At 43.1% G+C, this 13,941-nt stretch overlaps 1 protein-coding gene across 1 annotated transcript in view; it reads right to left on the bottom strand.

The window, feature by feature from the left end:
* The window catches only part of SEMA3A (semaphorin 3A), a 185,658-nt gene that overhangs the window by 106,323 nt on the left and 65,394 nt on the right, over positions 1 to 13,941 (bottom strand). The window contains exons 2-3 of the mRNA XM_081911733.1: positions 12,755 to 12,912; positions 6,466 to 6,528 (exon numbers count right to left, since the gene is read on the bottom strand). Coding sequence (XP_081767859.1) covers positions 6,466 to 6,528; positions 12,755 to 12,912 — 221 coding nt within the window. The remainder of the gene's footprint in view (positions 1 to 6,465; positions 6,529 to 12,754; positions 12,913 to 13,941) is intronic.

Below are 13,941 nucleotides of genomic sequence, written 5' to 3'. Positions count from 1 at the left end.
TATGAAGTGCCTCTAGAGGGAGGTTCTGGGGCAACAGAATTACCAGCTGCACTTGGTCAAGACTGAACCAAGAGCTTACTTAAATGTAAACAGAATCCTCTTGCATGATCAGGGTCTCTAAGGAGTTACTTGTGTTCAAAGGAACATGTGTAGGAAGTGAATGTAGATCTTCCCTGAGCAGTACAGGAAAGACTTGGGGAGGCATAATGGTTGCAAAGGCGTTGGCTTGCACACCCCTAGCCACACTTTGAATGCTTGCATGTTCAGGCAACGCACCTCATAATAATTAAAAATGGAATCCAAGCCCTCTGTGGATAGGAAGCAATACCTATACTCATCCTAGGAGCAACCTGTTGTGAGCAGCAAACCGAAATAATTTGGAACAGCAATTTCTCAATGAAATATAGTCACAAAAAGATTTTGAAGAAGCCAGTCATCAATACATGACAAGCTAGGAGAGGACACCAAAGTATAGTTAATATTTCAAATATGAAAAAGAGCAAACCTATTAAACAGGTTTCCTTTTGCTCTACTGATTGTTAAATAATCTCTAAAACATGAAGAATCACTGGTGGGATTTTAAGCAAAACTTCATTCCTATATTGTTGCTGCTGTTAGTGTCTTTTTTTATATGAACTGCTTTTCTTTGATGAATGTGAGGCTATCTCTGGAAACAAACACCTGTCGTTGTTCCCATAAATAAAATAATGAGCACTCACACTATACATTGTGGGTGCTCTTTGCGGGATCGCTCATGGTGCTACAGTTCCCAGGGAGCTTACTGGCAACAGGGGCTGGCTTGCCTCTCAGTGTTAGTTTTGGAGGTTCACGCCCAGCCTCAGTAATCAAGTTTCTCGCTGGGAGGTGGGGCCAGCCCCCTTTATAAATAGGGGGTGGAGCTGACAATAGCCAGGCAGGCGGCTCTGGAGATTCACCCTCCCTACGCTCCCTTTAATGTTTCTTGTTTGCAGGTTAACTTTTTCTTCCTGTTTAGCTGGCGCTTCTGCGGTTTTTGACTGGTTGCTGTTGAAGGACCGGGAAGAAATTTTCCTGCATTGGCAGGTTTTGTCTTCCCTGTAGCAATTCGTCACAACTTGGGCGGTTATGGCCTTGGGTGGAATCCTTTAGTCTTTTCTTCCCTATATGGGGGGGGGGGCATGAGGAGGTGACTCACCCCCTGTGGCGGCGATTCCAGGGTCCCCCTCTTAATGGGGTTATATACATGGGTGTCACTGAAAGGTTGTCAGTGAACTACCCTACGTGCAGGGATATGGGCTGGGCTGCCTGCTACACTTACGTCTCACAGAGCACCCCCATATCCCATTTACCCTGATGAGCCCCAGTTCCCCCCGCTGGGGGGCTGGGAGGGATACATGCCCAAGGCCTAAGCCAAGGTCTTCCTACTTTCGGAAGTTTAATAGTGGCCTAATTTTAATTCCATATACGTTGTTAGAGTCTTTATTCCTTCCTTATGATCCCTGGGGGCTGTGGCTGTCGCTGCATGGTTGCACAGTAGCCTACAGGTAGTAAAATGCACCCCTTATATTCATATCTTCCATTCACAACCCAAGCATTAAAAGAGGTTCTCTCAGTACACAGTTTCAGATCTCTAAGGTATAATAGCACTAGTTAACAATGGCTGTTTCATGCCCCTTTGGTTTTGGGTGTTTTGCTTTAGATCGATGTTGTGCAACAGAACACAACTGTGCATTCAGCTCTGCCCCTTCTCTTGTCCATTGGGTTGGCAACCTACCCCATTGGTAACTCACAGAGGGTGCAAGGTACAATTTTCTTTTAGGAACTGGCCGCCTTCTGGTACCCTTTAGGATGGAGTGCAGAAGACTGACTATGGCCCCACATTCCTCTCCTTCATTAAACTGCAAAATGTTCCCTGTGGCGCAAAGCGTGTTCTCCTTCATGGAGAGCACGTGTTGCGGTGGGGTCTGCTGAGCCACCCCTCTGTTACCAGGCAGGGTCTCTAAAGATGGCCTGGGGCAGTGATTGGTTCACTGGGTTGCTGGGGTAAAAGTTATGTTGCAATTTTGGTGGGAGGGGTAAAATGTTTAAATACTCTGCACGCAGCCTGCAGCTTTCTCTTTGCTGCGTACAACGGATCACCCGCCCACCCACCCTTGAGTAAGGGGTTGTTGCATTGACCTTGCTATGCCTGTCATGGGGTCGTCTGCCGTTGGGGTAGGGGCCCGGTAGGAATTTTGTCCATCTGGCTGATTGGCTGGGCCATTTGGTTTTTGCCTACTGCATAGCAAATCGTCACAACTTGTAAGGTTGTGGTTAGGCATTGGTTATAAATTGGTGGAGGAGGGGTTAGGATAGGCTGGGCCTGCCCCTCCATGGTTGCTGCGGAAAGGGAATTCTGTTAAAGGGGCTTGCCATCTTTTCGTCCAATCCCTGGAATGGGACTAGGGCCAGCAAGCCTTCGTGGAGCATGCGGATGAGAATTGAGGATCTGTGTCTCAGCTCCATTTCTCCCCGACTTGCTTTCCCCCGCAGTGTCTTTCAGTGGTGCCCGGAAGTCAGTTCTGTCCCCAGGCGGGGGGACAGATAGTCTTAACCAATGCCTAAACAACCACTCACGGTTTTGTATTTAAATAAAGTTGTGGCCAAAATTATGCCAAAACCTTAAAAAAAATTAAGTGTGCGTTGTGAGTTATTTGGGGGATGGCTTGGGGACCTCGACACGCAACATGCTGCACACCCCATTTGTTGTTCTGCACTTTCTGTGCAGTGCAACTGGCTCTAAACCAGAACTCATTTAGGGGAGAGGAGCATTGAGCGTTTGACCTCACAGAGTCAGCTCATATATTCATCAGCTGATCACCAACAGTATAGTAATCAAGGGTAGATAAAGCAGGTGGCAGGCAGGCATCTGTGAACCAGATTGTGGTCCTCCACATACAGTGTATTCCAGTGTATTCCAGAAATAATATCAGCATTTAAAAAATGACCTTAAAAGCAATGATATAAAGAAATTTGCACATGTAGCATATATCATTTTTACACTCTTAACAAAACACTATTTACAAATGATCCCTAAAGAAATCCAGAGTTGTAAAGATACTTTCTTTTATGTTGGAATTCTAATTCTATCTGATATACCTAGGAGAACATTGCCAAGAGCTCTGAAATTTGGCAACTCTCCAGAAAAACAGCCACCTACAGCAAGGTCTGTATTTCAAATCTCACATTATTATGGGACCAGGAGAAATAGCCATACATTTGAATATTTCATCCTAGTTGCAAAAGTTTCATTTGTGGAACAGAAATTTAAAATACTTGCAGGAGTCTAAACAAACAAAAAGAATGTGTTGGGAATCACTCACAGATACCAAGCCTAGAAATTTGTGTTCTCAGCATAGGACTTATTCCCTCATTGTCTGCTTGCATTTCTTTTGCCAAAGTTTGTGTTCCTTGGAGATGTTCACAGGTATGTGTACAAACCCAGGGCATGAGGAGACAAGAAGTTGCAGTACAGAGGAATGAACCTTTAATCAAAATTATCTGTATGTGCAGAATTCCTTCCCCTCAATCCACAAGAGAACTATTTCCATTTGCCTTCCCTTCCCTCTCCCCTCAAAAATGCAAGCTGATGGCGATTCTCCCTAGTTATCAATCTGCAGTACAATCCTGGCTTGCTACATGTCAAGACCTCAGACTATATCAGTTTCATGGTCCTGTGTGATTGACACTGAAGCATAGAAAGAACCATTTGGACTCCAGCAGAGTGAAAATACAGCCTACAATCCAATACAGTTACAAAAGAAACCTTTAGTCTCAGGTCATGTTTGAGGTGACCGGTGGGGTTTGTATACACGGCACACAGTTAATATTCATTTCATATAAGCAGTGCAGCTGTTGCAGCTGGCCTATTGCTAGGGAATTTGAATTTTCAGTATGATGGAATTGGTTGTGCCTTGAGATTAATAATCACATAGTTTAAAATAAAAATGGCTATAAAAAAAGTAAAGAACTTGATTTATAAAGTTCTAGGCAATCACAAGAGTGCAATATCTGCTATCCTGATAAGGATATGCTGGTACTAATATGAAACACACACACACAAACAAACAAACAAACACACACACACACACACACACACACACATGTTACGGTGTTCTCTCCTTAATGAAAGCCCACTGAGATTTCCTTGATCATCTATATGGGTTTCTGAAGTTGTGCCAAAAGAAAGGAGCACATATAAAGTAATTCCCAAAACTGTCTTCAGTGATTTTGAAAAACTATCATCGTATTTTACTTCCCTACCCTATGGTTGAAGTAGAGTTCATTTCTAGCATTTCTAAAGTCTAGCTAGCCCAATAAAAAGCATCACCTGACTTGACTAGATTTTTATGGCAACTGCAACAGTAGAAACATGTTGAAGACGACAGACAGTATACAATGGTGCCATTCAGCGGATGGCAAGATCTCCATCAGCGGCCAAGAAAGGGAAGCAATTTTTGGTGATCTCCCCCTCTTCCCAACAGCTTCCAAAACCCCTCACTCCAAATCTGCTTCAGAGGACTGAGGGGTCCCCAGAGCATATTTGGGTGTGAGTCTTCTGAGAGCTACAGAGGGAGGCGCAATAATCGCAACAAACGGCGTCTCTTCCTATTCTGCCTTATCATCAGTTGAGCGATATCATGGGATGCAGCCCATATGTCATAAAGACCAAGTGTGTGATGGCATGGAATTGAACGTAAATATTCTGTTCTCCAGCTTCAACTTGGGCAATTTTAAAAACCTCTTCCTCTGTCTTAGTCCTGTTAAAATTCCTGTTATTTTAACCCCCCCTCTCTTTTTAAATAAGAGAATATATGGAGAGAGGCCATCGTTCACTGGAGACCAGGTTAAGGGTTGTTGTTGTTGTTGTTGTTTAGTCGTTTAGTCGTGTCCGACTCTTCGTGACCCCATGGACCAGAGAACGCCAGGCACCTCTGTCCTCTACTGCCTCCCGCAGTTTGGTCAAACTCATGCTGGTAGCCTCGAAAACACTATCCAACCATCTCGTCCTCTGTCGCCCCCTTCTCCTTGTGCCCTCCATCTTTCCCAACATCAGGGTCTTCTCCAGGGAGTCTTCTCTTCTCATGAGGTGGCCAAAGTACTGGAGCCTCAGCTTCACAATCTGTCCTTCCAGTGAGCACTCAGGTTTGATTTCCTTCAGTATGGAGAGGTTTGATCTTCTTGCAGTCCATGGGACTCTCAAGAGTCTCCTCCAGCACCATAATTCAAAAGCATCAATTCTTCGGCGATCAGCCTTCTTTATGGTCCAGCTCTCACTTCCATACATCACTACTGGGAAAACCATAGCTTTAACTATACGAACCTTTGTTGGCAAGGTGATGTCTCTACTTCTCAAGATGCTGTCTAGGCCTGTCATTGCCCTTCTCCCAAGAAGCAGGCGTCTTTTAATTTCGTGGCTGCTGTCACCATCTGCAGTGATCATTGAGCCCAAGAAAGTAAAATCTCTCACTACCTCCATTTCTTCCCCTTCTATTTGCCAGGAGGTGATGGGACCAGTGGCCATGATCTTCGTTTTTTTGATGTTGAGCTTCAGACCATATTTTGCGCTCTCCTCTTTCACCCTCATTAAAAGGTTCTTTATTTCCTCCTCACTTTCTGCCATCAAGGTTGAGGTTAAGGGTAGTGAACCCATTTTCCCTTATGACCTGAGACACTACTGGGATGCGGACCTCCAGTGGTTGACATTATGAATATTTTAGTGAATTTTAGTGAATATTTCAGCTCCATTCTCCCTTCAGCTATTGCAAACACTGTGATTTCCCTTTTGGCCTATATGGAATGTATTCATTTTCCGTATGGTTAGTAAATGTCCCACATCTTTTTTTCCACTCAATACTCCTACAATTTGCAACCAGGTTTCTCTCCAATAGATCATATGGAAGAGATGAGGGGATGGGGGAGGGGAAAGAGTGGTGGTAAGAAAATGAAGGCCTAAAATAACTGTTTTCATTTTCTTTCTTCTTTTTTTAGAAAAAAAAATCACAATGGGAAGGGGGGGAATTAACATCACTTAGGCATCAATGTGTTCCTGTCAGGGAAGTACCCCTGAGGCCTTCCTGGCAACTTCTTGACATTAATGAGGTTTATTGCATTCACAATGGTCTGTCTATTCAGCACACCCTGCAGATTGAGGGCCTCAGTCATTACAGAAATGAGGTCAAACTTTTTAGATTCCTTAAATAAGGGGACAATTATATGTTTTTTCCCTTATATGTAAGCCTACCTTCACAGGTTTACATGGGAAGAAAGGGGGGGGAAACTGCCTTTACACAAACCTAGCACAATGAAGCAATTCTTAAATAAAAGGGTAAAAGGGGGGGGGGAGAGAGAATCACAAGCTTTAAAATTTAAAAAGATGAGAGTTCATGAAATATTGACTAGCTTTACAAAGGACAGGAGAAAAGAGCGAGGCAGATTTGTACTTACCAGAATATCTTTTCCGGCCCACTGGCATTCGTCCCTCCGGGTATGAGACACAGGCCAAACAATCTAAAGATGTAACATAAAAATCACTTTAGGTCATTTCATGCTCCAGCAATTGAGAATTGTGCATAATGTCCCCCAAATGCTGGTCACCTACGATCTCTCTCTCTCTCTCTCTCTCTCCCTCACACTTTTCTTATGCATTATCGATATCAGTATTTCTCCGTATCAGATTGCTATTGCTGTTGTACAGCAGAAAACATCACTGCACATGTTGTCATTTCTCTCTGTCTTCTGCTGGCTTTCATCTAAAGCAAAGGCCCTGGAGTCATGTAAATATAGTTCAAACCAGATTTCAAATCAGAAACCGGAGCACTATGTCAGAAGCAGCAAACCCCAGGCCAGCTTGTCATCCCATGTCTCGTGGTCACCCCAAGGTAGAACTCTACCTCAAGGGGCAGGTAGCTGAGGCACCCCAACATTATGCTGAATTGTGGCTCTTTGCCATCATATCGTTCACCATTAACCTCCGAGGCTAAAAAGGGGAACCAGAACAGTCAACAACAAAAAACGGAGGAGTTCTGAAGCCTGATGAATTAATGCTGTGTATATTAGAGATTGTATATAGGCAGATCACCATACTATAGACATATAACAAACTGAAAGTTATGTTTCTAAATATTTCTTTTGTTTTCTGTTAACCTAACAAAGCTTAAATACAAGACAATAGTAATTAGGTAGGGTGGTCCACCATTTAAAACAAAAAGGAAGGCTGTGAGGCCCTGAATTCTGTCCCTGGGTGGGCCTGTCCCTGGTTATTTAATGGCTTTTCCATGTTCAGAAGGGATCTCAGCTACTGGAACAAATAAGGGTCAGCCATTACCCCCAGACCCTGCCTGCAGACTCCCAGAGGCATACGATTGGTCGCCTCTGGAAACTGGATGTTCAGCAAGAGGGAGCAGATGCACTAAGGCCATTCTGATGCTCATCCTGACCCATGGCTTTGGTGCCAATAATTCTACTGAGATTCACAATCTCAACCTCAGATTGCATTCATTATTAGTTCTTCTGGAACATCCATTTCGTCTTCTACAGCAAAAGCCCAAAGACCCTCATAGTGAATTATTCATGTATTTCAAAAAGCTTTTAGGAATTGCCTATAGAATAAAACATGATCTTCCAATAATGCCGGGCTAAGATTCAGTTGGGAGCCTCAGATAATGCAATATGAATGGGAACATGACTGGATCGTAACCTTTGTTTTAAAACAGTTTCCTGACAAAGCAGGAGGAGGTTTATTTAGAAAAATATGGCAGATTAAGGCAAAATTAGGAGGGGAAATATACAAAGTTCAGAGCTTCAGTCTGGATTTTTTATGAGCTTGAATATGTCTGATAAAATGCTTGAATGCGAACAGTAGCCTCTTGTAAACCTATGAAATGAGGTTGAAAATTCCATGAGAAGAGACTCTCTCGAAAGCTTGTGCTTTGATTCCTGGCTAAAGAAGTGCTGAGACTGGTGAATAGGAAGGTGGGTGAGAGAAGCAGAAAGAATGAACTCTGAGCTGGAAAATATAAAGTCTTCTGATCCAGCTAAGGGATCCACCTGCACAAGGAGCCTTACACACATGCAGCAAATTGGGATACAGGTCTGTATTATTATCCACATTGGCTGGATGCGTGTTTCAAGAAGGAAAGGAACGGGCATCTCACACTGCCACAAAATGTGGCTTAGATGGTTTTAAAAGGATTACACAAATTCACAGAGCATAGGCATGTAGATAGCTGTTAGTCATTAAAATATTCTGCTGATTTCTTTTCCTTCTCATTCCACTTTTATCAGAATTCTGGATATCACACCATTTGCCCATTTCCACATTTACATCTATGGTATCCCATGCACTCCGGTGCGTGGTGTATGCCTGAAAGTGCCTGTTTTGTGCATACACAGACCTTCCCCTTTCTCTAGGCTTCCAATCATCACCTCACACACACATAAAGTACTAAGCAGGTTATTGTGTGTTGTTGGGTTGTTGTTGTTGTTGTTTTAAAAAACCTGTCCAGCCATAGGAAGTTCTTGATGAACAGTTGCACATGCATTTGATGTACATCATTCCTGTGGCACCTGCACTGTCAAAAAAACCCAAAAAATACTGACCAGGAATTGTGCACCATCAGCAAAGGCAGACTGAGGTATTTTGCAATGCATGAGGAATCTTGACTTTGCATGAAGCACCAAGTGGAATGGAAAGTTTAGGGCTGTGTGTCAAAGGACCAACTTCTGGTTTGATGCATGGTATCAAAAGAGCAGCACTAGTTTGGGAAGGAGAGAGAGAGCCCTCTCCCTGCAGAACAACAATTCCAGCACGGGGAAGTTAACACATGGCTTCCTCCCTCCCAATGCCTTCTAGCTTTTACAAACTTAACACACCCTTGTACCATCCCATCTGTTGCATGAGAGATAAAATGTAAAGGTAAAGGGACCCCTGACCATTAGGTCCAGTCGTGACCAACTCTGGGGTTGTGGCACTCATCTCGCTTTATTGGCCGAGGGAGCCAATGTACAGCTTCCAGGTCATGTGGCCAGCATGACTAAGCCGCTTCTGGAGAACCAGAGCAGCACACGGAAACACCGTTTACCTTCCTGCTGGAGTGGTACCTATTTATCTACTTGCACTTTGACATGCTTTTGAACTGCTAGGTTGGAAGGAGCAGGGACTGAGCAACGGGAGCTCACCCCGTCGCGGGGATTCGAACCGCCGACCTTCTGATTGGCAAGTCCTAGGCTCTGTGGTTTAACCCACAGTGCCACCCGCTGCATGAGAGATGTACAGCCATTATTTCCACAAGGTTTCTGGGAGGATGGGACAGAGGAGTTGCAAGCCCATCCCATTTCATTCCAAGGGTCTTTGATACCTCAGCGGTTTCACTGTGAGATTCACAAATGACTGAGCAGGGGTGGAGAGTGAAACTGGCAAGATTATTGTTGTTGTTTCCTTAATAGTTCCTTAATAAATAACCTAGAAACAAAACCCTAGAATAGGCTTTCTGATGCTGCCCAAGTGCCACTCTGGTACTAAAAAAACATGCACCGCAATTTTGTGGCCTCCTTTCCCTTTGCACTAAAGGGAAAGCAACAACAACAACAATCTTCCCAGAAAGAACATGTCTCGGATGTGCCCAGCTGTGCCAAACAGGGACAAAAGTTGGTGTGGCAGTAGAAGACATTCTGAACTAGATGGAGCTTTGATTTGAACGACGCCTACAGAATCAGACCAAACCTCCACAGAAGCCTCTTTCCAACAGTTGCCAACTAGATGCAAACAGAAAGCCCTAATCAAAAAGGAAGATAAAACATTTTTCCTATACGCAACAGTGGCTGCCAGAACCCTCATAGCACAGTATTGGAAAACGTCTAAAATCCCAACGATAATAGAGTGGCAATCTAAATTATTTGATTATTTAGAACTGGCAAAATTGACACAGAAAATAAGAAATCAAAAAAGTACAAACTTTAATAATGAATGGGATAAATTCAAGATATATATGGAAACAGAAATAAAAGGAAAATAAAAATGTTGATAAAAAACAAATATATATTTGAAAAAATCACAGTAGGTATGAGATAACGCTTACTACATAAAAATTGCTTGAAGAATGAGACACTGCAGATAAAAAAATATGATAACTTTTTTCCGAAATCGAGATAAAGGGAAGTCGATGAGTGTTTGTCAATGTAAGTTGAGTTGTCTATGTTTTTATGTATTACATGTTTCGTTTTTCTTTTTTCCTTTTTTTTCTTTTTTTCTTGGCTGTGTAAGTATGTTTGTGATATGTATGTATGTATGTTAAAAAGCAAAAAAAATATTTTTTAAAAAAACAAAAAAACAGAAAGCCCTAATCAAAGATGAAGGTCCTTTGTCCCCAACATCTGGTATTCTATCTATGTCCATCAGTAAACATACGCTCTGTGAATTTGTCTAACCATGATCAAAAACTACAAGTTGTATGCGAAGAGATGTGGCTCACAGCTCATGTGTGAATTTACCACCGGTTCTCACAACTTAGAAGAACAGGGTTCCTCCCCTCCCATAGCAGCATGATCTCTCTTTTTAATCATTCCAGATGTTTTCTGCATTGCACTGTGAATTCCACAGAACATCCAAATAAATAATCAGTTTCCTCTATGGTTTCCCAGCTCTGCCTTCATCTTGATCCTCAGAGAATACAGATGAATACCCTGAGTTACTTCAGAGTAAAAGACTGATGTATTTATTGCCATCATTCAAGAAAGCAAACAGGCCAAAGGTCACACCAAGTCAGAAATAACACCCCGACATTGAAACTATGCTTCTATTGTAATAAGGTTCATTTATAGATTCTGTAACTCTCTCTCACACAAACACACACATTTCAGTTCTTGACTGAAATGACATACAATTGCTGTCTTTAAGCTGCATTTTAGCATAGGCTGAAGGGCTCATTAAAATATATTAAATGATGGATGTCTTTTTTATGTTAAGGGGAGGTGGATCACATATGCACCAAAGTGTACTGCTGAAACGTACATCAGCTTCCAATTTAAATCTGCAACTTCAAGTAAAAGCCAGGTCTTCCATCATAAGAAAAGTGCTCTCTACCCATCCATCATGTGTCTATTAGTGCCCCATCGATTATGGTTTATTAACAGAAGGAACATATTACATGGAAGTGCCTGGTGTCAAGGAAGGGAGAAATGGAACGAGGGCTCGTGATCCCTTTAGGTAATCTGCTCTTTTCATCACCCTGGTCTTGTGTAATAAGGAATATTTAGAAGAGGGTGCTCAAAAATTAGCTGTCTTAAGCCAAGAGGTTGCAGCTGCCTTGAGCTAATCCTAATATTAAGGCTTCTGAATAGACATGCATATAGGATTGCACTATAGGGCCACATTCTTAAGCATACGACGGTGAAAGCCCCATTGTACTCACCCATGGGATTTACTTCCAAATAAACATATTGTGCTGTGGGGCTACTGACAATATTTTTGCATTCTGGAGGTCCCAAATGAGGGCCACAACAATTGAAAATGGCTTCCTTGCCACACACAAAATCTCCAGGAATGGAACTGGTATGCTGACTAATGCATGCTGGATACCCATGTGTCACGGATGCTTTAGCTGAGATTCCAGCATTACAGGGAGTTGGACTAGATGACCCTAGGGGTACCTTCCAACTCTAAGATTCTGTGAACATGCTTAGCAACTGTGCAACTATTAAAGCCACAAGAATGATCCACTAGCCTGAGAATCAGCCCTTGTCATTCCTATTTTGCTTAGCAGATGCTACAAACGAGGGCTGAGCCAATGAGGCAGGCATAGGCAAACTCCAGCCCTCCAGATGTTTGGGACTACAATTCCCATTATCCCTGACCACCGGAGTTTGCCTATGCCTACAATAAGGATGGTAAAATAGATTGTTTAGCTGTGACTGATACCTGATGGCCATACAAGTGGTTCACAAGATGGCCAGACATCTTTGGAATTATTTAACTAAAGAGAAGACACACCTGTGTCTACTATTGAGCAGGAAAACTCCCGATGTATACCTGCTCTATCACTTCAGTTCCTTCTGGCCAAGCATGAAGATGAAGAATAACAGTGAAGAAGCTATACAGATGAGACCCCCCCCCCAAAAAAAAAGCAGGAACAGGTAAGCAATTTGTCATTCTGCTGTGAGATATATTTGCACAAATTCATATTTAGGATCCAGGTAGGGTGATCTGGGGAGAGGTGGAAGGCGACTAGGCTGGCATATGGCTTATCCACACAGGTACATAGGGAGGTCAGAAAAGATCAAAGGGATAATATTTTTAAAAAACTTTTTATGCTCTACTATATACAAAGAACAATGTTGCCATCACACATTTCCTTTGCCCTGTGTATCATGCCAGCGGTTGTACACGGGAGTTGGGCGTCCAAGGCAAGAATCACTTACTTCAAAAATCAGTGTTTAATTCTAGGCTTCATGAATGTCCAAAAACTGTATTCACAGATATGGAAATCTTTTTCCTAGTTGCTGGCGTGTGGGAGCTGACTGTAGTTACTCACCATTAAGGGAAATGCACTCTGAGGACTCGGAGGCACTTCCATCCATTCTTAATTTATAGGTTGTATGCAGAAGAAATCTGCCCCTCCAGATGTTTTAGAATACAGCTCAACCCCAGCCAGCAAATAGTCGTGTTCCACAACATCTGGAGGGCATCAGGTTGGGAAAGGCTGTAATATAGCTAGATCAAACCTAACTTGAAAAGTACCTTTTGATATTCCTTGATGTTGACTAGGTTGAAAGAAAATATGTGATCCTTTGCTCCAACGAAGAGTCTACTTCGCTCCTCATCCAAAAGGAATGTGTGGTAACTGGAACTATTGGTCAGTCCATGGAAAGTGATTATATTGTTGGATTCATACATTTCTGCAGGATGAAAGACAAGAAACTTTCAATTAATTTGATGAACAAAGACCTTATCTCTAATCTAAACAATCTTTATTTTAGCAGACTTTGTCAGAATATTGATGTTACTATGGAACGGTGATGCTTGATACTGCTTTAGCTTTTAGTTCATTATTTTATTTACATCTTGCATTTTCTACTACGTTGTCTTATAATCTTTGGCAAACTTGACGCTACCCGCACCCGCAGGTCTCTTGCGCTCCATTCTACATCATTGTTGCAGCAACCCCTGAGGCATCAGTGCCCACTGCAGCCGAACTGGTCATGCTACCCTAAAAGAGCCTCTCTTGCTATATTCCAAACCACGTGGGGTTTCTCAATAGGAAGGCAGACAGAAATTAACTACAGTACTCCAACTACCACTTAAAGCACTCGGTTTCCTCCAAATAATCCAGAACTGTGCTTTGGTCCCCAAAGAGCTTAAGAGATTGGTCCCCAGCAGCCATAACAAAGTACAGTTCCCAGGATGCTTTGGGGAAAGTCATGTGCTTTAAATGCATAGTGTGCATGTCACCTGTGTTGTCCATTCACACAAGTAATGCATGAGAAGAGTTTGTGGATTTCAACTCAGATACCCCCAGCCTGAGGGACACGGGTGGCTCTATGAGTTAAACCACAGAGCCTAGGACTTGCCAATCAGAAGGTCGGCGGTTTGAATCCCTGCGACGGGGTGAGCTCCTGTTGCCCGGTCCCTGCTCCTGCCAACCTAGCAGTTCGAAAGCACATCAAAGTGCAAGTAGATAAACAGGTACCGCTCCGGCGGGAAGGTAAACAGCGTTTCTGTGCACTGCTCTGGTTCACCAGAAGTGGCTTAGTCATGCTGGCCACATGACGTGGAAGCTGTACACCAGCTCCCTCAGCTAATAAAGTGAGATGAGTGCTACAACCCCAGAGTCATCCACAACTGGACCTAATGGTTAGGGGTCCCTTTACATGTACCTTTACCCACAGCCCAACGCCCTTGCTGTTGGAGGCAGCAAGGACAGACCT

This window comes from Podarcis melisellensis (assembly GCF_964234715.1).
Source record: "Podarcis melisellensis genome assembly, chromosome: 5".
NCBI lineage: Eukaryota > Metazoa > Chordata > Lepidosauria > Squamata > Lacertidae > Podarcis > Podarcis melisellensis.
This window is presented reverse-complemented; position numbering and strand designations above follow the sequence as displayed.